Raw genomic sequence first — 21,929 nt, 5'->3', positions numbered from 1 at the left:
TTTTGTCAAAAGCAGTTTTTACTTGTAAATCCGGCACACAGTTGTGCAACACAATCAACTTTATCTGTTACAAAAAAAGAAAGAAAAAAAAGACAAGCATTATTTTCTCTTGCAGCGTATTTGCACATCAGTTCTTTCACTTCTTTTTAGCACTCATGGAGCAATATTTTTCACAGGCCATTGTGAGGCCGGCGATGAACGGCATAAATTCTTCAAAGTCCAAGACATCATCTTTGTTCTGGTCCAGATCCTTCATGATATGGTCCACGGAGTTGGGATTCTTCTGGTTCTGAAACAGATGTAACAAGAGACGGGTTCAGGGTGCAAAGCGCATGAGCAATAACATTTTTAACTTAAATATGGACAATGATTCACACTGAGGATAGAGATCAGGTATGACAGTAAAAAAGATCCTTACTTTCAGGAAGTTGGGAATCTCAGCCTCAATTAGTTTTCTTAGTTCTTTCTTGGTTAAGGCCTTTCCGTGTTTGCCATCATGGGCATACTTGTTAAACACGGTTATCATGGACTCCATGGATTTCTCCAACTCAGTCATGGTTGCAGAAATGAGTGCTGAAAGGACAAAAGGCAGGAATGGACATAAATATAACAGTGTTTTTCTAACTTTTACTGTTGGCTTGTTACATTCACATTGGAGAAAAATGAGTGAAACATGCAGCCAAGCATTAGGTTACAGCACATTGTTTGAAGAGGATGTGGGTGTTGGTTTTTACTGGCACTCAAAGCAAATTCTTCTGGCGCAAATCACCTTCTGGCCCCAAACCCAAAATCCATATATGGGTTCTACCTCCCCTCTCTTTATAAACTTTAACACTTAGTGGTTCAGTTTCAGAAAAAGAAAAAACTAGGCCCACAGACACACAGTAAAGATAGACTAGAGAGAAATAGGCCTAATGTTTTTGGAGACACCCAGTCCTGGCATAGCAAAGGAGGAAAATCCTACGTAATGCACCAACAGCACCTCAGCCCACCCAACGTAACATTCAATGGAAAAAAGAAAAAAAAAACAAAAACCCAACTTTCTAACTTTTTAAAATAAGTTTTAATAGCCTTACCGGATCACGAGGATGCAGAAACTGTGGCAGAGCTTCAGTGGAGTTCGACGTGGGCTGACTGAAAGTTTATTCAACACTTTATAGTCATCTAGGCAACGCCCAAGTGATGGGAGGGAGGAGGGATACAGAGAGGCAGGGAGAGCAAATAAAGGAACACTGTCCCTTTTTCCCACAGTTACTGCAAGACGTAGAAGGCGTTGACATGAAGATGCTACCTCACAAAAATCTACACTCTGTTTGTGTTTCATCATCAAAGTAAAACAAAAGATGGCACAAAGCAGAATAACGCATGTATGATGGGACCTGCTAAGACTAAGCAAGTCTGCACTGGGCCGTCTTCTTTACCTGTAACAGTCGGCACACCTGGATACATGACAGCAGCAGGATGCTCTCCCAAAACAAGGCGAGCCGGGGGAAGGGAGTGTGAGGCTGTGGACAATGGGGAATCTCCACTGCGAGTTTATTCCCAGATACCGCTTTCAGCAGCAGTGCAGGAGCACCCTGTTCAAACTGACCCTTTACTGTCACTTGGCAGTTCCTTTAAAACTTGCTCAACAGCTCCTCTGTGATTTCACTCTCTCCTGTTCCCCAAGGAGACGAGGAGCGAAGGGCCTGAAGACTGTTATGGTTAACTGAAAACTGAAGTAAAACTTGAAACTGAATGAAAATTTTTAAATGATCTACAGAAAAATGAAATCTAAAACAACATTGTTTACTTGCAAAGCTGAAAGAAAACTGCTACTACATTGGTCGAAGAAGCATGAAGACAACCTGATGCATGATTTATTCAGTCAAGGCTCTCTCCGTGTCCGCATCAAATACCTTCAAGAAGTGTTGTCCTTAAATTCTCTGTGCTGAACTTGTAAAATTACTCTGTTAGCATATATCTCATCAATATTAACATAAAAAAAGCATTAACTTTCCTACTGATGCTAATAAAAACTAAATATTTCCTAAAAGTTGAAAACTCAAACAAAATCATCCAACCCAATCTGGCAACTAATTGAAAGACAGACACAAATTTAGCTGAGAGAAAAGTGAAAACTAAAACTTTAAACTCTTGTGTTAGCACTAGAGCCACCAGTGCTTTTTGCTAACCTTTACACCACTGCTGTCCTCTTTAAATGCATATTTCAGTATATAACAGAAAAATAAGTGGGCTGCAGCACTCTTGACTATGGGAATGGCTGCACAAGGAATATTTACACATATGCCACTGCATATCATGATTTTATTACATCCCCACACAGCTAGACTGCAAATTACAAACGGAGCAAAGGTAGAAGGAAGCACAACACGTTGAAAGTCTTTCAGAAAGTTTAATTACAAAAATGGATTTGAAAAAACAAAACAGAAGAAAACTGAATACACAGGTGCTGTGATGGAGGAAAGAATCTCTCTGCAACCTTTTTAAAAAGAGCGCTGATTAGAAAGGGATGGAACATAAAACACCGTTTGGCCTTATATCTACCATTTCTTTGTGATTCAAATTTAAGAGAACTATAAAATAAAAAAAATATACAAACAAAGGACCAGATTAACTACTACAGGCTTGTATTCAATGAAATGATGACTTAAAATAATAACTCCAAACCAAATTTTATATACCTAAAAAAGCCTAATAACAAAGGATCATTGTGACAAAACTGCATTCAGCTGTGTAGCAATGACCACCAGCACCTGGGGAATAATGACTGGTCGAAGTGTGATACAAGTGTGATCCAGTGGGTTCTTTAGTTCTTCCTTTTGCTCTTGCTGCCAGCTTTGGCTGGTGTTACTACAGGAACAGCTGCTTGGTAGAGGGCGGCAGACACTTTGTTGATGTAGTACAGGGCAAAGAGGGAAAAGATGAGGCTGAACAGGAAAAAAGAAAGAAGTATTTTAATTATTAAATACATTTAGAAGTGCTTTCTAGATGCTTTGGGTAAGCGTGTTCTGCAGAGGAGTCACTTACCAAGTAGTGACACAGACACGGTGTACCAGGCCAGAGGCAAACAGTGAAAGGCACAGACACAGCAGAACTGCAAGGTGACACAGTAAATCATATAAGTGATGAGCATTAATATGAGCATACAGATGTGCATAGAGGTAATAATGTTAGAATGTTATTTTAAATTTGCATGGGCTGTCATTAGGATATTCAAATCTGGACCAGAGGGTAGACTCAGCTCATTGAAACTAGCATCTTGCCCATCCAGTCAAAAGATTTGCGTGTGTGTGTGTGTGTGTGTGTGTGTGAGTGTGGGAAGCCTAGAGCCGTCCTGCACAGAGGTAGTGCATGAGCTCACCTCAAGTCTAGTAGCAGTGCTGTGTTTTATTTACCTTGGCTAACTAAAGCACACACAGAAACCAGCTGCCACTTATAAATGCTACTACTACTACTAATCATCATCAGCACCACCCTATTTTGTTGTCTGAGTCAACATTTATCTAACTTTTATTCTCTCCATTAGCTCAAATGTTTTGTTGTTCTGGTTTACCTGACGTGGTAGATTTAACATCAGCAAGATGTTTAATATAATTAAAATGAATTTTTTTTATGTTTTAATTTATTTTAGGACTACCTAACAACATTAAAAAAAATGCTCCTTATCAAATAAGCACTTTACATTTTCTTCTTCAGAGATTCTTATATTTGCACATGAACTCGACAGTGAGACATTTAGTGAAGACGTTGCATTTCCGGTGAATTTTTCAGCTTATTTTTACTGTAATGACTGCGTTACTGACATTGATTGGAGCAGTATTTATAATTAGCATTTTAACAGGCACAAAAACCCTGAACAGGTTTTGCTGTGGCAATCAGAAGCAAACCACTGTAAGTGCATGTTAACTGTGTTACACTAAATTACTTTGCAGATGTTGATTCCCATATTGACCGCTGCTCTTCAGCCTGCAGAAACCAGCATACATCGGCTATATATTGAGAGAAACTATTTAGCTTTATTATTGTTAATTTAGCCAGGCTTTTGCTTCTTGATTATTTTTTGCAGGGTTTGTGTACAAAATCAAACATCTCAGAGAAGATCGCTTCACCTGAACAGGGACTTAAACCAGGGATCTGGGTTACCTGGCTTCTCTAACCTCAACCAAGATTTCCACCTATTATTTCTAGGCTACAGTTTGGTATAAACAATTCTGATGTTTCAGGTAAAGCTGAGCTAACAGTTGACTCAGCAGAAATATTAAACACCATGTGAACAAGAAAAAGGCCACTGCATGGGCCATCATCACTTACTCTCAGGGAATATCTTGGCCTGGAATCCCTTTCCGAAAACCAAATTTTCCAGATTATTAAATGCCTGAAGCCAAAGTTAAGGTGCGACTCTCCTCAGTGACGTCGAGACATTTTTATGGAGAATATATAATAAAAGTCTGAAAGTTGTTCAATAAATACCAATTTCCAAAAGAACTGTGCAGTTTACTGATTAACAACATTGGCAAAGCAATTCAACTCTACATGTCACTTAAAGGATACAGTCAGGGAGCAGATGAAGAGGACTGAGCCCAGAAAACCTCCCAGGATGGTGAGCCACTCGGTGGATGCCAGCTGCTTGCTGAACATCTGCATCCCCGCGAATACCAGCACGGAGAGCAGACTGGATAGCACCAGGGAGGTTCCAGTGTTCACCGCTACAAACAACAGAGATAAACTGTCATCTGGACAAAACCTGAGGCTAAAGAGTTATCTAGTATAGAACTGTAATGCAACCGAAAGTAAACGATGGTTTTAAATGTCATATCTCGTTTGAATTGGGCAGTCATACGCTTTGGAACTTAACGCCACGTCAGTGTTCACGCATAACGTTTCCCACGTATAGCTGTTAGCTCTGTGCTAATCAACTCACATCTGCACCAAAACACCCCTCAATTTTATACTTCCTAAATACTCAGTACATAAAAACATTTCTGGTACTTTACAGTAACGCCGGGATTGCTAGACTGTAAGAAAGAAATCTGTGTTAGCGTGGCTTACATTTAACATTAGCTACACAGGACTATAAGACATGACTGCACACTGAGACTGAGGATATCTGCACATCTATGTCTGTGCTGACGATGTGTCTATTGATAATTATGCAATACATACCCATACTGTAATACTTAATTATAGTCCCCGTGACGAAGCACCAGTAAATTAAATTTAACTTCGACGAGCCAGCTAGCTGCCCCGGCTCTAGGAACTAAAAAACTGATTACCCGGCTCTAAAGTCAGGTGGGACCGGTGGGAGGAGCCACATGAGCTCTCCGGGTGAAAAAAAAAATCAATAAAAGAATAAAAATCCAAATAATGGTTGTTTGATTCCACTAAAGTTCAAATCGAAACATTTATAAAATACAATTATGTGTTTGCATTACAACTACATTTCTATCGTCTAAATACACACACACACACATACGTTATATACATTATGTTTATATGTTTTGTGGACTTCTAAAAGTAGAACTTCATGGTACAGTTCAGAACAAGTGTGTAATTATGCTAGCATTAAATAATTTAACTCGATTTCAATTTATTTCAACAGAAATGACAACTTAAATGTATTTACCAAGAAACACTTTGCAGTAGATGCACTAGAACAAGCTGAAATAAATAATTTTAACACACACACAACCAAAGCAACAAAAATAATTACAAGCTTTATTTACTTTTACAGAGTAACTGACACTACAAACACACTATATAAACAAAACACTCCAGTTCCAACATACAAAAATAGACATAAGGTAAAAACGTATGCTGCATCAACTTTATTCAAAATACATAAAAATAGATTAAAAAACATTTTGAAAAGTGTGTTTTATGCATCCCTTACTGTTGGAGTTTTGTACTGATATACGTCTGGTATCCACTCTTTTTCTGTCGCTACAGTATATCTGTTAACAAACTGACAGATGTCTACATCCAATCTCGGTTTGTACCATTTTACATCCGGACTTTCCTTCATAAAGGCTTCTTCTTCAGTCCAAAAACTGCTATGAACAGAAGAATCTCCACTAAAGCCGGTAGAACACTAAAGGAAGAGCCAGAGAGACACCAATGTAGGTTATACTTCTGCTTATAATGCTTAAAAGAGGCTATGCCACTTTGAACTAGAGACATAAATACTAATATTCACATCAACAGGCATACAGACCAACCTGCAGGTGGCAAAAATAACCCAGTAAGTCCAGCATTCCCATTTTTCAAACACAAAAAAAGACAAAGACACTGATCCACTGCAATGGGCAGCCAGTGCTGGTTGAAACGTGAGTCAGGGAAAAGAACTTTGGAAAAATACAACAACATTGAGCAAGCTTGTACACCAACCTGCAGATGGCAAGGATCCACCAGTAGATGTGACACTCCCACTGCTCAAATAGAAAGAAAAGCAGAGCCACTGAGGCACTGGCATGGACTCCTGTTGCTATACCAGGTAAAAGATAGTCATGGAAGTGTAACTGATCACAAGCACTTTTGAAATTATTGCTTTATATGCAAGCTTATGCAAGCTTTATATTTATTTGGTGTATTTGCATGTTTTAGGACAGCCAGTCACAAATAGAGGATGTAGAATATATATACATAATAAGTAATAAATGTAACCCTTTGGAATCAAAACACAGACAATAAATAAGAGTGTAAAATGTGAGTGAAAAGGATACAAAGGAGGCTTTGGCTGCAGTTGAACATGGACACTCCTGAAAAGAAACCAGCCAGCTCTATAGCAAACAGACCGAGTGTCACTGATAATGCCACCACCAACCTGAAAAAGAGAATACATATAATAAATTGGAAGATGTGTACACAAATGTGTCAAATGTGTTTAAAATATTTACTTACTGTCTGTCCTCAGTGTCATACTGCTCCTGTGTGAAATCCAAAGGCAAACAAGCTTTCACATTATTTTCCTGTAAAGTAAAAGTTACAAATTGGTGTAATTACTTCTTAAGACATGAGGAAAAAGAAGCAGTGTCAACTCCAATGCTTCTGTTGTCATGGACAACTTCCTCCTGACTCGCTCCATTTTCAACATCCTTTGTCCAATTTATCCACTATTTCTCCTCTGCACATGTCCCAACCCCATCAGCCTTGCTTCTCTGACTTTATCTCCAAACCTCTAAACCAGGTATTTAAATTCATCCACCTCCACTGCTACACCCTTGCAGCATCACTGTTACATCTGCCCACCTCTCATTCACACACGTGTGTTCCTCTTCTCCCTGGATCATAGCTCCACTTCTCCACCTGATCCTTACTCTAACTACATATCACAATGTTGTCTGCATACATCATAATCCACGAAGACTCATACCTGATCTCATCGGCCAGCCTGTTTATCACCACTGGATACAAGAAGGGGCTCAGAGCAGACCTCTAATGTAATCACACCATCACCTTCAACCTGTCACACCTACCACACAGTGAGACACCTCATGTCTCACTGTCCTCATACATGTCCTGCATCACCCTCATGCTAGTCCTTGAGTTTCTCATGAAGTACCACAGTTTCTCTTTTGGACTCTATCATATTGTTTCTGGTGGACATCAAAATCTTTGGCTTCCTGATGCCATGCAGCTGCTCCAGTTCTTGTTTTTTATTTATTTATTTCTATTTTATTTATTTATTTTTCCTGACTTCATCACCTGACAAAGATTATTCATATTCATTTATTTTTCTTTTTGTTTCGTACATCTTGTAAGTCCAGATTTGAATCTGAATTTGAATTACTTTCTACCTTGGCAATTCTTTTTTCTTTAGCGCATTGGGAGAAATTAATTATGTCTTCTTCTTTTTAAGTCTTAAACTCTGAGGTCTCTCACATGTTAAAATTTTAAAATTTAGTTTATTTTTGGTTGTTGTTGTTGTTTTTTAATTTTCCTGTCGAGCTTCAGTGCCAGTATCTGCAGATTATCGTCACCCTTTATTGTGTTCATGGATATTTACAACAAGTTATCACAGAATACAAAAAATTGTTTGCCGTGCTTGCTTACTTACCCTCGACCAAAAGATTGTGATCACGATGACGAGGTGAGCTATGATGGTGAGAAATCGTGCGGGGACGAGGCTACTGACCGCCGACATGCTTGAATAAAGTATAGCTAGACAACAATTCAGAAAAACTACGGTACTAATGCTGGACGGGAAATGCAGCTTTTCGGCGATTCAAATGCGCATAGTAGCTACTGTAAGATAGCAAAAAGTACAAATAAGATAACTGCAGCATAAACACATCCGCCCATGTCACTGATTTAACTCGTATTCCATATAAAATACGAACTAATTCATCCGATTTCCCCTTGCTGTGATTATTACACGAAAGGCGGATGCTCTGGTTGCTACAACAACCAGCGAACGGGTGCATCCAGTATTACTGACCCACCGCATGAAAGAGCAACGTACAAAGGTTCCGGACATGGAACAACAATTTAAGAACTCGTGTATGTGTGTGTGTGTGCTTGAAAAAATAAAACATTGCCATCTAATGGCAAAACGAAAAACTGCCACCAGCATATGTATCAACATATAAATACTACGGAGGAGCTGCACGTTCAAGGAGCTGGAGGTTTATTTCGAAAAACTGAACTGCAAATTGTTTTAAGCTGTTTTAGACACACATCCAGAATGCCATGCGTGAAAAACCCTATAAAATGCTGTAATTGTATAAATGTTAATATGTAATCGGACATTTTTATTTGAAGGTTTGTCATACATTAAAATAAAATAAATCTAGCTCGAATATAATAGTGCCAAGTTCCATTCTAATTGTATTAATCGGTCTTTGAGCAATGCGACTGTGGCAGCTGTAGCCTAAACCAGTACAAATCCCCCCTCCTCCCATCTGATTGCTACGTGGAGTGGACTCGTTGCTTTGAGACAGACGGCACTGAATCGGCGTGTGTGCAAAAACACACCTCTAGCACGGCTACATCAGGTCGAGGCCCGGGCTTGCCATACCTCGGTACGGTAACCCTGCTCAGCCTTTCTCCAGACGAAAAAAAGGCGATCCGTTATTGTATCGCAGAGGCATTTGCATCTAGGGAGTATGGCAGAAGCGGACTTACAAACCTTTACATCTATCATGGACGCGCTGGTTCGTATCAGTGTAAGTGTGACGCTCATTTTATTAGCCATTTTTTTAACCATGTGTGCTCTTTTTAAAAGCGATCTGTTTACCACCTGTGCATTTACCTGTGGATCTTTTCCATATTGCACATATGTGCGCTGATGATGAAGGAATGTGTAGCATTTCTTCCTTTGGAAGCTATTTTTTTTTTTTTTTGCATCTTGAATCAACGAGAAATGGCAATGCTCTAGCACTGTGGCTGGAAACGTAAAACGGGGCCACTGTGACCACAAATGCATTAATTAAGTAAACAAAAAGTTCTAGTAGATCAAATGAGTGTTTGAGCATTAAAACCAATTAAATATGTTGGCGAGTAGTAGGTTAAAATACTCGTGATGCACATGATGGAAAGATGCACGTTGTCATAGAAACGGGATGCTGCGTTTAAGTAGCTGCAGCAATAGAAAGGGGCCTCCAGAACCAGTAAAACTGATGCTGGTGGACAGAATGAGCAGAAAAATGCATTTTCATTTTACAGATTTAAAAATCTCACTGCTTTGTACTTCTCTGAGTTGTGTAAAGTGCATCTAATTTTTTTTTACAGGTAAAGCTAGATGAGTATTCAGGGGAAAGCTATTTATTCATCCACGTTGGCCTTCTCTGCTCTCTGTATATTCAATGCCAGCCTCCTACACATTGACTATACATTATATCACAAGACACAGAATGTATAGAGCAGCCGATTCCTTATTTATTCTAGTGATTCAGCTGTTATTTAGTCTTCAGCCTCTTTCGTCCTCCTCTTCAGTCCAACATGAAGAGCATGGAACAGGAGCTGCTTTGCCCAGTGTGTGATGAGATGGTGAAGCAGCCCATCATCCTGCCCTGCCAGCACAGTGTGTGTCTGCTTTGTGCAGCTGAGGTGTTGGTACAAAGAGGCTATCCTCCTCCAGATCTCCCTCCAGAGCCTTACTCACCATCCTCCACACCCAACACCCGATCCCCACGACAGACACGCAGACCTGCTCCCAGGACGCCTGATCGCCTGGAGCGGGTCCTTAGAACAGGTAAAGGAAATGGTTTGTGTGTGTGTGTGTGTGTGTGTGTGTGTGTGTGTGTGTGTGTGTGTGTGTGTGTGTGTGTGTGTGTTTGGCATTCAAATGAACAAGGATGATGTTGACGTGGCATGATGTCACTGTCCTCTCAGAGTGTCATAGATGATTTAACAGACACATCAGCATCCTGCCGCACATCCAGAGCTTTATGGATTCATCTAATGACTTATTTAAGTGTGTGTAGAGCAAGAAGATAGAGTCCGAGAGTCCTTCCCTCAAGGAGACACGAAAGGCAGTAAGCATCTGCCGAGCAGGTGTGTTGCCAAGGTGTCTATGTAAGCAAATAGTTTTTCCTGTAGAAGTTTATTTTTCATGATGATCTGCACAAATGTGGAGGCAAATTAGAGTTTTGCTTCCTTCCTTTTCTCACTAGTCCGCCTTTGTTAAATTCCTCATAAACTATCTCTAAAAACCTTGCTTTTTATTCTTCTGTGTCTGTGTTTCTTTCCTTTTTATCCCCACACCTGCATCACTCTCCCAGTGTGCGGGACATACCCAGGGCGACGGCGGAAGGAGACCCATCCCCCCATGCTGTTTCCCTGTCCTTCCTGTCAGCAGGATATAGAGCTCGGGGAGAAAGGCCTGACAGACTGCCTTCGCAACCTCACCCTGGAGCGCATTGTGGAGAGGTGTGTATACGCACCAACCCCATGAATATCATATAAGTGCTGTAGCATCACAACCTCAGGTCAGGCAGAGAAAGAGCAGACACCTTTTAGCTCCCCCATGCATGTCACCTGGCTTTATTTTATCCAGTGGGAATGTCGCATTATAAGAGCTGTAATAGTTTTGGAAAAGCACTCTAACCAGTCATGCAGGCAATGTGTAAAGGCAGCGAATGAAGAGTGAGGCCAGTGCTGCTTTATAAATGAGACAGGAAATCATTTGCTGGAAGGAGTTGCAATAATGATCTTTTCCTTTACTCTTGATCCAAGGCTGAGAGCAAAGTGCAGGGGCAGCTGTAAAAATGCAGTGCAGCATTGGTTAAACTGTTAATTTTTGTTTGGACTGAAACACTCCTCTGGCTTTTTAATTCCCCCACCCCTTATCAGTTCAAACAAAGGAGATCAAAGTGAGAGGAGCTGCTTCTGAAACAGTGAGACAGGGAGAGACACTTTCACACACAGCAGTTTGTTGGGTGCCGCTGCTTCCTCCCCTAGAATCACTGCTATTGGTCGGGAAAGTGTGACGGTGCATGTTTTACTGTGCAGGATGCACTAACATGGCAGCTGCTGGTGATGTATCCAGGTCAGGCAGTTGAAGAGTTGCCTTCCTAACTACTGAAAAAAGCAGGCCACAGTCAGATAAGCTCATTATTCCCATTTATTTTTTTTTGTTGCTTTCTTTCTTTGCCGCTGCAGAATTATCACAGCCTTGCTCTTATCTCCATGTACACATGTCTGTCCTTTAGGTACAGGCACACAGTAAGTCTGGGCAGCGTAGCCATCATGTGCAGTTTCTGTAAGCCTCCCCAGTCTCTGGAGGCTACCAAGGGCTGTGCTGACTGCAAGTCCAACTTTTGCAACGAGTGTTTCAAGCTCTACCACCCGTGGGGAACGCCTCGAGCTCAGCATGAACACATTCTACCTACCAACAACTTCAGGCCAAAGGTTGGTCTTTGTTTTTATCTCCGCACATGATACAAAGTTGCATCTCTTCCAGCACATTAACCCACCTTTGTGTTATAGGTTTTAACATGCACAGAGCATGAGCAGGAGAGACTGCAGTGGTACTGCCGTACCTGCCAGAGGCTGCTGTGTCCACTTTGTAAGCTACGCCGTATCCATCATGGGCACAAAGTTTTGCCTATAGCACAAGCCTACCAGGCACTCAAGGTGATTTTGAGGGTGGTGGTAATATGTTTTTACTGTGCTACAGCCCTGGTGATTGCAGCATAGCAGTGTTAGCTTTCTATTTGGTTTTACAGGACAAGATTACCAAGGAAGTCAACTTCATTTTGGCAAACCAGGAGACAATACAGAGTCAGATCACTCAACTGGAGGCTGCCATCAAACACATGGAGGTGTGCTTCTCCTCTGCTTTGTTAAAGTAGCTTTTGATCTTTGTACAGGTGCAACAGTATTTGCTAGGGCTTCAAATGCAATATTTTGGGGGTTCATTTTACATTTTTAGCAGAAAATATGTCATTGGGATATCAATACTGTCTAGATCTTACCTGCAGCTTTCTCCTGAGTTTCTCAGCAAAAAGATTTAATTATTTCACTGAATTTAGAGGAACTGTGATGCTTCAGTAAAATATGAATGAACTTCAGTTTAACTGACCACTTTCTTTTAACTACAATTGCAACACAATGTGTAAATGCCATTCCAAAAGCATCGTGATTTTTCAATGAATAGCAACAGTATCTCCAATCTTCATTCTTTCCAGCTGTTTTTGCATCCTCTCTCTTTCTGCAGGCCAACAGCGCAGTGGCTCTACAGCACTTGACTCACTGTATCCATGAGCTGGGAGCGGCTGTAGCTGAGCGCCAGGGGTCTTTGACCTTGGCCTTGGAGGGATCCCGCAGCAGAAAGGAGGAGGCCCTGTCCTCTCAGGTCTTTGAGAAGCAAGGCCTGCTGGAGCAGGCCGGTCTAATGGTCTACACTCAAGAGCTGCTGAAAGAGACGGATGCACCCTGCTTTGTGCAGGCTGCGAGAATAACACACAACAGGTAAGAGATTCAGCCGTTTTCATTCAGTTCGATTTGTTACCTTTATTTGAATTTTCTTAAATTCATTTTATTATCTTATTTCTCCAGGCTGGTGAAGGCTATAGAAAATCTCCAGTGTTTCTGTCTTGCTGCCGAGCCCTCCTTCAGACACTTTCACCTGGATGCATCCAAAGAGATCAAGATTATAAACAATTTGGACTTTATACAATGTGGGTTGTCAGCTTCTTTGTTCCTGCAATACATGGTATGTTAAAGAGTTAAAAATGAATAGTTTAACCTCCATATCTTTGCAATTTTTCTCCACAGCTCCACTGGCTCCAGTCATTGACACTCAGAAGACGTTAGCTTACGACCAGCTTTTTTTATGCTGGCGGCTCCCTCAGGACTCAGCTCCAGCGTGGCACTTTTCTGTTGAATACCAGCGGCGAGCAGGAGGAGCTGCGGCCACGTGGGGTGGCATCAGATCCCCTAATTCGGCCACAGCTTGGCTGCGCATCGATGAAGTGAAGGGCACTAGTGCTGTGGTCGCTCGACTGCAGATGGACAGCGTGTATGTGCTGAGAGTGAGAGGGTGCAACAAGGCTGGCTTTGGAGAGTACAGCGAAGAGGTTTACCTCCACACTCCACCAGCACCTGGTAGGATGTGTACACACAGTTGTTTCAGTACAAAAAGTTCATCTTGCCACTCTTTTAATTAAATTCTAAGATTAACAAAAGCTGTTTTCCCCCCAGTATTCATATTGCCAGTACTCATTTTCAGCCAATTGACTAATCTTTGTTTCTTTTCTCTCCATCCCTTGATTTCCTCCATTCCCATTGTTTTAGTTTCTGCAAAAGCCTTCCTTTATTTGCTCTGCATTCCAGTGCCATCCCAGTCATACTAAATCTGCTTCTGTCTTATATGCCACAGGTCTGTTTTTCTGCACTTTCCAAAATCACTTGTGTTCGTACATTTTGTCCATTGTTCCTTTTTGGTATTATTCTAAATAATATTTCATTCAAAAGTATTTGTCATTATAAACATATTTGAAAAGGTAGATATGTACACCAATCAAATTTTACCCTTTACCGTTTTTCATGTTTTTGTTGTAAAGACGTTTCTTACTATTCATCTTGAAAACAGTTTTCTTTTCATTTGTCCTTTATGTGTTTGTCTCATGCTCCTCTTAGCCCCTTTTTCATTTTCTATGCCTGAGCTGCAGGATCTAACCTTTCCTTCTTTCTGATTCCTTTCCTTTACCTTTCTTGTCATCTCTCTCCTTCTTTATCCTTCCTACCAGTCTTGAGTTTTTCTCTAGACTCTCGCTGGGGCTTGCATGCTGACCGGTTGGCACTGGGTAAAGGCCAAACCTACGCCCGCAGTGTGCCAGGCCTCTCCCTTCTGCAGGCTGCCGATCGCACACTAACATCTTGCCACTTGACCTCTGACTTACTGGTGGCAGACTTGGCTGTCACTCAAGGCAAACACTACTGGGCATGCTCTGTAGAGCCTAGTTCCTACCTGGTAAAGGTAAGAGAAAGTGTTGTCGATCATGTTGTGAAGAAGGCTTTTTAAAAAATCTTTTACATGCAGACTCACAATGGATGTGACCAAAGCTTCTTTCTTTTTGCTCCTCTCATTTGCAGATAGGAGTTGGGCAGGAGGCTAAGCTACAAGAGTGGTTCCATCTCCCTCAGGACATGGCCAGCCCTCGGTAACTAAACCTTACCCTTTTCAACTATCCATACATACCTCGTCTTCTGCTTGTCCTTGTCAGGGTTGTGTTTGAGTTGATTTAAACTGATTGGTTTCCTGGCATGAACCCAGCTTTTAAGCATAGTGTTGAGGTCAGGGCTTTGGGAAGGCCGTTCTAAAAGCTTAATATTAGCCTGCTTTTTGAATTCCACAACCAGTTTAGATGTATGTTTGGGATTACTTTGCTGTTGGAGCACAAAACTGTGTCCAAATTTAAATCATAAAGCTGTTGATTTGAGGTGAAGTTGAAGAATTTGGAGGTAGTCCCTGTCCGTCATTATCTCATTAACTTTGTGCATTATTCCAGTACCACTGCTAGCAAAAAAGCCCCAGAGCATGATGCTGCCACCATGCGTGACAGTTTTCCTCAGAAGGCTTGTCAGTGTGGGCAGCCGCAAATTTCTATTGAGTTTGAAGGTGTTCATTATGGAGCAGGGGTGTCTTTCTCAGTTGGCACCCTCCATGGTGATGTAAAACTAGTTTTTTGCTGTTTTTTTTCCAGCAGTTTCCAGTTCATACCAGACTCGAGCCTCTGAGGTTCCTGAGTTGTTCCCATGCTAACCAATATCCTCTCATCTGAGGTTGACAGTTTGGGTCTTCCCCATTCAAACTTATGCACACAACTCTTGTTATGTGAAGTCATTAAACATGTATGCTATATAGTTATTCAATGCTGGAAAAATCATTAAAAGCCTCAAATTACCATGACATTAAGATCCATGATAGAAATAGGAGTGTCCTGTCACCTATATTTTGAGCTGCTTGCTGGTTGTGGCTGAGGTAGTAGAGCCGGCCATCTATTAGTTTCTATTATCAGAAACTTGTTGGTTCAGTCTCTGGCTGCTCGGTGTGCACAAAATCACAACATACTGAAAGAACTTAGATGGAAATGACTGTTTTTATGAAATGGTGAATGAGACATGTACTCAAGTAAGTTTAAAAGCACTAAATAAGAGCCAGTTCATTTGCCATTCAGTAACATGCCTCTTATTCAGATGGATAGGAGCCATGCCAGTAAATTAAATATATTTTTAACCACTTGGGGGCAACATAACAGCTTGTAAACACATGAATAACATTACTACTGTTGGCCACTGCTGGAAACAGCATTTTAAGTAGAAGAAACTGAATCAGGTCTACTCTAAGTTTTGCCCTTACCTCTGCTTCCTCCCAGCTGTGACCCAGACAGCGGCCATGACAGTGGGGCTGAGGATGGCCAGGACTCCCCTCCATTCTGCTTCCTCACTATGGGCATGGGCAAAATCCTGCTTCCTCAAGGACACAGTCAAACTCAGAGCCAGGGTGACAGCCAGAGCCATGGAGCAATGCACTCCCACAGTAGCAGCCATAGTAGCATGTCTCACCCTCACACTGCTCCTTTGCCACCTCGGCTAGGAGTGTGTCTGGATTGCGACAAAGGACGAGTCACCTTCTACGATGCCCACTCTTTGCGTATCCTATGGGAGGGACACGTGGATTGCTCCGCTCCGGTGTGTCCGGCATTTTGTTTCATTGGCGGCGGAGCCCTGCAGCTGCAGGACCTCGTGGCCAACCGGAGCATTGAGGAGCCACCACCTCGGAGAGTAACCATCCAAACAAGAGCAACGAATCTAAGTAAATAAACAGCTCAGAGATGAGTCTGTGAAATGATCCCAGGCAGAAAATTCTCTCTGGCTGAACTGTGACTGCTAAATACAGTTCTAGTTTTCCCTTCAGTGTGATCAATATAAATATCTGATGTTCTTTTACAGTTGCACTTGGCCTGAATTGATCACATTTCTCTTTTGGCTCTTTTTTTTCTTATTATAAAAATTACTTTGGGATGCTACAACTAAGGACACTGTAGCCAAAGTGGTTTTAGACTATGCAGAATTCTGTTCACAGGATCTCCTCAATAATCTGTGTGCAACGCAAAAAAAAAAAAAAAAATCTGCTCTCCCTTTACTTTTGGCTAATTTTTTCCCAGAATAATTGGATAGCATAAGCTGCATGCAGGTGTAACTAAGATCCATAACTTGCGTATATGCAGATAACTGACTGTCACCTTGTGAAAATAACTCAGATGTACTGTATGCCTAATTTTTTTTTATCTTAAATTTTTATGTAGCGCCAGCAATGTGAATATAAAACAAAATTAGAGAATGTGAATTTTCTTCAGTTTTGGTTTTATATAGTCACTGTTTTGCATTTCAAAAGAATCGTGTGGCTTTTTGGCTGCGTAAACATGCTCACAGTTGCCTACTTTTTTTGTGTGTGTGTATGATTATAACACAAATCAAAGAAACCTTCTGAAGGAATACTGTTCTCGTTATGCTGGCTGACATAACCATGTGAATACATTTCAATGTGTCACATTTTGAAAAGTTGGAAATGTTCATGGCCTGTTTGTGTCTTGTGTTTATGGTGTTTGAGTGATTTACACATAAGTGTTAATGATCAGGTAAATGAAGTGGATTACTGAGGAGACAAACTGAAGTACACTTTATAGTTCACTTTTCCTCCCTATACCTTTTGAAACCTACAATATTAGCCAAGTTACTTATTTCCTGTTATGTATCATTTAAATGCAAAGAGTTTACACTGTAGTATTTTCAAAATGACAGGCTCTGACTGTATTTTGATATGATTTTTTTTTGTGGGTATGTGTGGGTGTGGCACCCTTTCTGTGGTATGTATGTGTGTGTATCCTGTCCTGTCCTGTCTTGAATAACTCGTCTATACCCCGTACATATGTTCCAGCACAGCACTTGAATGACTCGAGACTGTAGCATCTCAGAAATCAGAGTCCTCCTGATTTAGACTTTGCCTTGCTGGTGGAATGTTTCTATCAAGTCAAGAGAAAACAATAAAAGAATGGCAACTATGATGTGGAGTCACTTTGTGCTGAAAAATTCCCAACACAAGTATAGTACTGTGAACATGTCGTCAGGTATCCCTCGTTTATTTTTATTTTTCTTGGAAAATGGGTGCAACAGTCTATTGAAACATCTGCAAATGTACATGGAAAGAATACAATAAAAACAGACGTTGTGCAATTCTAACAGCCACTGGCTGAAGTGGAGCCAAAACCATGACACAGCCTCCACGTTGTTTTACAGATTACTGTATACACCGCTCCCCTGACCTCATCCGTGCATACTGACATCAACTGGAACCAAAGATTTCATATTTGGATTCATGACTCCATCAGACCTGTTTCAGTTCTTGTGTAATACAGCACACCTCAGCCTTTCCTTTCCGTCCTTGTAAATTGCTTCTTAACAGCCACCCTTCCACTGAAACCATTTCTGATGAGACTTCAATAAATAGTAAAGGACCAGATGCATCTCTCAGGACATGACTTTCAGATACTTTTCATCTAGATGGTTGTTAGGCCTTCCACTTCTTACTTATACTTATCCAAATTGTCCAAAAGACACACTGCATACAAAATATTTACAGTTTTCAGCTAATATCTCTTCGCACTTAACCCTGTTGGTACAAAGATACTATTTTATGCCTGCCAAAACTGAATCTTTGGCTTTTTCTTTTCTTAAAAGAAATTCAGCTGAAGAAATGGGAACAACTGAAGTGTTTTTGCAACTAGCTACGTGGCAAAGACTTACTTTAAAATCGGTACTTTCTATATCGACTGCCGTGTGTAGACATAAGTTCTATAACTTATGATCAAACAAACAATGAGAAAAAAATCATCTGACATTGTTCAGGTACACAGGCTGGACTGCAAATAAGTGGAAAAGCAGCCAATGTCCAAAGAAAATCTTTAAAAGACTTTTATACAGCCTGAAGAGCTGAAGGTGCCCCAAACCACCCTTGATTTCTTCAACAAAATATGAAGAAATATGAAGAAATCAAGGGTGGCTTTTTCACAGTATTACATATGTATATGTATCAGTAAATTTTCTCTTTTCCCTGCCCTTGAGCACCACAACATGTGAATAGATTTCTTTGTACTGGAGAAATCATAAGTAGATATGCATGACAATTTCTTTAGTGCTTCTTAACATTTTGTCATTCTGTCTTTTAAATTTGAATCCCCCGAAAATGAACTCACATGAATTAAAGCATTTCATCATCAACTGACATGTTTTCATACAATACCCAACATTAACATAAACACAACTAGTGGTTAAATTGCTGCACACAATAAACACTTTGACTGACTGCAGACAGCAGAACAGTAGTCTCAGAGGGCTTACTAAAACAAACCCTATTTGTTTGCATGTCATGGAAAAAAACGCCTCTCAGCGTGTGATGCCCCATTGCGTGTAAGGGCAAGTGTGCCAGGGCTGCTTAAATGGATAAAGTGGATGTTTTGTGCCACAGGGTTTAAATAGAATCAGCCAAGACACACCTTTGGAAATCTGACACTAAAAGCAGCAGAAAGATTTCAACATTTGCATTATAGCATGTTAACACTAGACGGGACAAGGTGAGTGGGTTGTTTTTTTTAACAGCGTAGTCATCAAAGAAAGATATTTTCCAGAAAGGTAGATGACTTAGATACATCTTATGCAATCTCAAAATTTCTCTGAATTTGTCCTTGTCCTTTGACATCAGCAGGGAGCTGTTGCAATCAAACCAGAGCTGAAGCTCTTCCACTTCAGGAGCTTGCAGTATGGAATATTCAGCATTAGGGGGCAACATTGCATTGTCCAATTGTCCTCTTTTTTGTTTGGAAAAAAGTTCACAACAGGTGCACACTGTGTCAACACCGAGCTGTCTGGTCACAAATCTGTGATGACATGTCAGATAATGTTAGGTAATGGGAGCATTCAGCTTCTGTTTGGTTCACCTGAACCAATCTTTGTGGTATTCATGGTGTTAGACCTGGAAGAATATTAATCTTGCTTGTATCTATCTCGTCTTTTTTTCTTCTTCTTTTTGGTCACAACAGAAAAAGAAAGAAAACCTCCCACAGGGCACAAATCTAAAAATCTACATTGACAGCACACTGTTTGGCAGTGAAGCGTTATACAGACACATTCTTGCTTTTTGTTTCCTGGTGTTTTTTCTCACCGCAGGCCTCTGTTTGCCCTGTGGCTTCACCATTTCTTAGCTACGGCTGAGTTTAGCGTAAATGTGTTTATCAGAGAAAACCCCGCATCACAAAACTCTGTATCTGTACGTAAACACGTAACTGTGTCTCAACAGAAATTTGTCGTGATTTGTGACTTCAGGGGAATCAGTACGTAATCATGAATCATCTGCAGTATGCACCTATACCTGAAAATCCTGGAATTTGTTTTAGAAGAGATCTTCGGTGATAACAAGGAATTCTAACCCTCAGCTTAGCCCAGCTATTGTTAGTGACTAAAATTCTTATTAAATTCCTGTTTGTGTATCATACTAGGGGCAGGGATAGCTCAGTAGGTAGAGTGGTCACCCCATGATCGGAAGGTCGGTTTCGAATCCACTGAACGGCTACTCTGAGGTATAGCCGTGTATATATATGTATTTCGATTTGGTGTCAGCAAAACTATAGACAAAATGTGATGAAACTCACAGCAGGCTTGAGTGAATTATGTATTACAGTGAAGAAGTGTCATTTTGACATTAAAAATATAGATGAACTAGTGACTCCACGATATTTTTTGTCATTATAATTGTGCAGGGTTTCATCCTAACTTGTCCATCTCGTGATCCTGATCAGAACAAAATATAGACAAATATTTTCCGTGTAAATCTATAACAGTCTAAACACTGAAATATCTGAAAATATAACCGTCAACATCAGTGCCTAATTATGGAAAAATTACCAGTAAATTACAAAGAAATCCAAGCCTACAGTGTTCACAATAAAAGTAAAAACAATTCAGATATTTCCGGGTCATAAATGAAACCACACAATTTTCCGCTGTCTTTGCCACACCTTTACAGTTCCTGCTAAAAAAAAAAAAAAAAAAAAAAAAAAAAGCCCTGTGGAGAGTTTTCTGAGAAGTAAATTTATGGTAGGAAACATTCTTAGATTTAAAAATATCTCTATGACAGGGGACACCTTAAAGTGATCAGACTTGGCCACTTGAAGGTTAAAAGGCATTTTGATTTCTTTACATATTTGATATATCACAAACTAAAAAAAATAATGAAACAAAGTATCAGCTAAGTAAATATAGTTGTTTCATAACAGGTAATAATCTTAAACTGGTATGCAAACCTGAGATTTTCTGTTTACAGTTTACTGGGAATACTGTTAAAAATGCTGCCATGCAGAATAAGTTTCATATGCAATGAAATGCAGAAAACTTTCAAATGTGCATACAGTGCAAGAAGCTACAAAAATGTTTGCTAATGAAAGCACAGGCTCCAAATCCCCTGAACAGCTGTGTCTCCCATTTCTCAGCATCTCTGCGCATCGCAGTGGACGCGTACATCGTACGTGCAACCACGCAGACATACACTCTTCCTCAGCTCCCTCAGAGGACCTCAGCAAGCTCCAACTGGTTGAAACTTTTTTCCCCTGAAAAAACAGAAAAATTAAACCAAATATGGCAACATTACAACTGGCACAGTAGGTTTGACACATTGGCGTGTCCCTGCACAGAATTCCACATGCACGTAATCAAATTCAATTCCACTTTCCAGCTGCCATTCAAAAACACAACCAAAACCACACGCAGACACACAAATCTGTGATCCATCTGCACTCTGGATGGATGCCAGAATGGGACGGCATGCTCAGACAGGACCAGTGCCCCACGGGTTCTCCAAGTAGTTACGTCTGTGTGTCATTTTTAGACCGGAAAAAAACATTACCTCTTTAAAAAGTCATTAAATGTCCTATACCACCTGCTCAGCTTGTTTTTCTTCAGAAAATCTCACCTGCTTCTTCATATCCGGTGTACAGTATGAGTCATGTTTTACAAAGAAATAAAAACACGCAAATAAGTTATAAAACCACCAAAGAAACGACTTAAATTAAATGTTGTGCCAAAGACATCTGATGCCTCTGTTGTTGGGTCCACTGCTGTCAAGCGTAGCTGGGGAGTCTCAGATATGTTCTGCCAGTAAAACAAGAGGATACCTGACAAATGATTTATATCAAAGGTGAAATGTGTATGTTCATCCATGCTGACAGGGTTTTGGTCCATGGGCTCTCCTCTGACAGCTTAATGACTAGCTGTCACATATCACTTCACTCCCGGCTCAAATTTTGAAGGGCGACAGAAGCAAGCGGGAAAGGAGGAGGAGGAGGAAGAAGGAGGAAGAAAAACAATCTGGGAGACAGAACACGCCGAACTACACTCAAACCCTTAAGACACACCGGAGGTTCTCCCTGTTA

General features: G+C 40.6%; 4 protein-coding genes across 5 annotated transcripts; 1 reads left to right on the top strand and 3 right to left on the bottom strand.

Moving 5' to 3' along the window:
- s100a10b (S100 calcium binding protein A10b) lies at positions 1-1,207 on the bottom strand. The gene is made up of 3 exons (XM_006804882.2): positions 1,077-1,207; positions 419-573; positions 1-289 (listed from the first exon to the last, which is right to left on the bottom strand). Exons 2-3 carry the CDS (start codon positions 554-556, stop codon positions 137-139), a joined length of 291 nt encoding a protein of 96 aa, XP_006804945.1. The 5' UTR covers positions 557-573; positions 1,077-1,207; the 3' UTR covers positions 1-136.
- A 1,174-nt stretch (positions 1,208-2,381) lies between these two features.
- krtcap2 (keratinocyte associated protein 2) lies at positions 2,382-5,313 on the bottom strand. Its single transcript, XM_006804883.3, has 5 exons — positions 5,167-5,313; positions 4,555-4,709; positions 4,315-4,378; positions 3,031-3,097; positions 2,382-2,930 (listed from the first exon to the last, which is right to left on the bottom strand). Exons 1-5 carry the CDS (start codon positions 5,168-5,170, stop codon positions 2,810-2,812), a joined length of 411 nt encoding a protein of 136 aa, XP_006804946.1. The 5' UTR covers positions 5,171-5,313; the 3' UTR covers positions 2,382-2,809.
- A 391-nt stretch (positions 5,314-5,704) lies between these two features.
- Positions 5,705-8,420, bottom strand: tmem107l (transmembrane protein 107 like). 2 transcript variants are annotated; one of them, XM_006804884.3, is made up of 5 exons: positions 8,057-8,420; positions 6,901-6,968; positions 6,723-6,823; positions 6,388-6,484; positions 5,705-6,091 (listed from the first exon to the last, which is right to left on the bottom strand). In XM_006804884.3, exons 1-5 carry the CDS (start codon positions 8,141-8,143, stop codon positions 6,022-6,024), a joined length of 423 nt encoding a protein of 140 aa, XP_006804947.2. In that variant the 5' UTR covers positions 8,144-8,420; the 3' UTR covers positions 5,705-6,021. The 2 variants fall into 2 exon arrangements, with proteins under 2 accessions (XP_006804947.2, XP_006804948.2); XM_006804885.3 differs by lacking the exon at positions 6,388-6,484 and adding an exon at positions 6,219-6,315.
- A 374-nt stretch (positions 8,421-8,794) lies between these two features.
- trim46a (tripartite motif containing 46a) lies at positions 8,795-16,800 on the top strand. The gene is made up of 12 exons (XM_006804886.2): positions 8,795-9,164; positions 9,934-10,192; positions 10,722-10,869; positions 11,652-11,850; positions 11,929-12,075; positions 12,168-12,263; positions 12,659-12,912; positions 13,000-13,121; positions 13,219-13,548; positions 14,193-14,422; positions 14,539-14,606; positions 15,822-16,800. The coding sequence occupies exons 1-12, from the start codon at positions 9,105-9,107 to the stop codon at positions 16,267-16,269; spliced, it is 2,361 nt and encodes a 786-aa protein (XP_006804949.1). The 5' UTR covers positions 8,795-9,104; the 3' UTR covers positions 16,270-16,800.
- The last annotated feature ends 5,129 nt before the right edge of the window (positions 16,801-21,929 follow it).

The sequence above is a fragment of the Neolamprologus brichardi genome, chromosome 11 (genome assembly GCF_056152115.1).
Source record: "Neolamprologus brichardi isolate AB-2024 chromosome 11, ASM5615211v1, whole genome shotgun sequence".
NCBI lineage: Eukaryota > Metazoa > Chordata > Actinopteri > Cichliformes > Cichlidae > Neolamprologus > Neolamprologus brichardi.
The sequence above is the reverse complement of the archived record's forward strand: the minus strand, read 5'-3'. Positions and strand labels throughout refer to the sequence as shown.

Bases quoted from the DNA above. Each gene is read 5' to 3' on its own strand.
- trim46a (XM_006804886.2), top strand. From the start codon at position 9,105: ATGGCAGAAGCGGACTTACAAACCTTTACATCTATCATGGACGCGCTG. The intron at 10,193-10,721 runs GTAAAGGAAATG...TCACTCTCCCAG, and splicing joins GGAGCGGGTCCTTAGAACAG to TGTGCGGGACATACCCAGGG. The intron at 12,913-12,999 runs GTAAGAGATTCA...TTATTTCTCCAG, and splicing joins GCGAGAATAACACACAACAG to GCTGGTGAAGGCTATAGAAA.
- krtcap2 (XM_006804883.3), bottom strand. The intron at 4,379-4,554 runs GTATCCTTTAAG...CTTTGGCTTCAG, and splicing joins TCTTCATCTGCTCCCTGACT to GCATTTAATAATCTGGAAAA. The intron at 3,098-4,314 runs GTAAGTGATGAT...GTCACCTTGCAG, and splicing joins GGCCAAGATATTCCCTGAGA to TTCTGCTGTGTCTGTGCCTT.
- s100a10b (XM_006804882.2), bottom strand. From the start codon at position 556: ATGACTGAGTTGGAGAAATCCATGGAGTCCATGATAACCGTGTTTAAC. The intron at 290-418 runs GTAAGGATCTTT...CATCTGTTTCAG, and splicing joins AGATTCCCAACTTCCTGAAA to AACCAGAAGAATCCCAACTC.
- tmem107l (XM_006804884.3), bottom strand. From the start codon at position 8,143: ATGTCGGCGGTCAGTAGCCTCGTCCCCGCACGATTTCTCACCATCATA. The intron at 6,969-8,056 runs GTAAGTAAGCAA...TTTACTTTACAG, and splicing joins TCACAATCTTTTGGTCGAGG to GAAAATAATGTGAAAGCTTG. The intron at 6,824-6,900 runs GTAAGTAAATAT...TCTCTTTTTCAG, and splicing joins TATGACACTGAGGACAGACA to GTTGGTGGTGGCATTATCAG.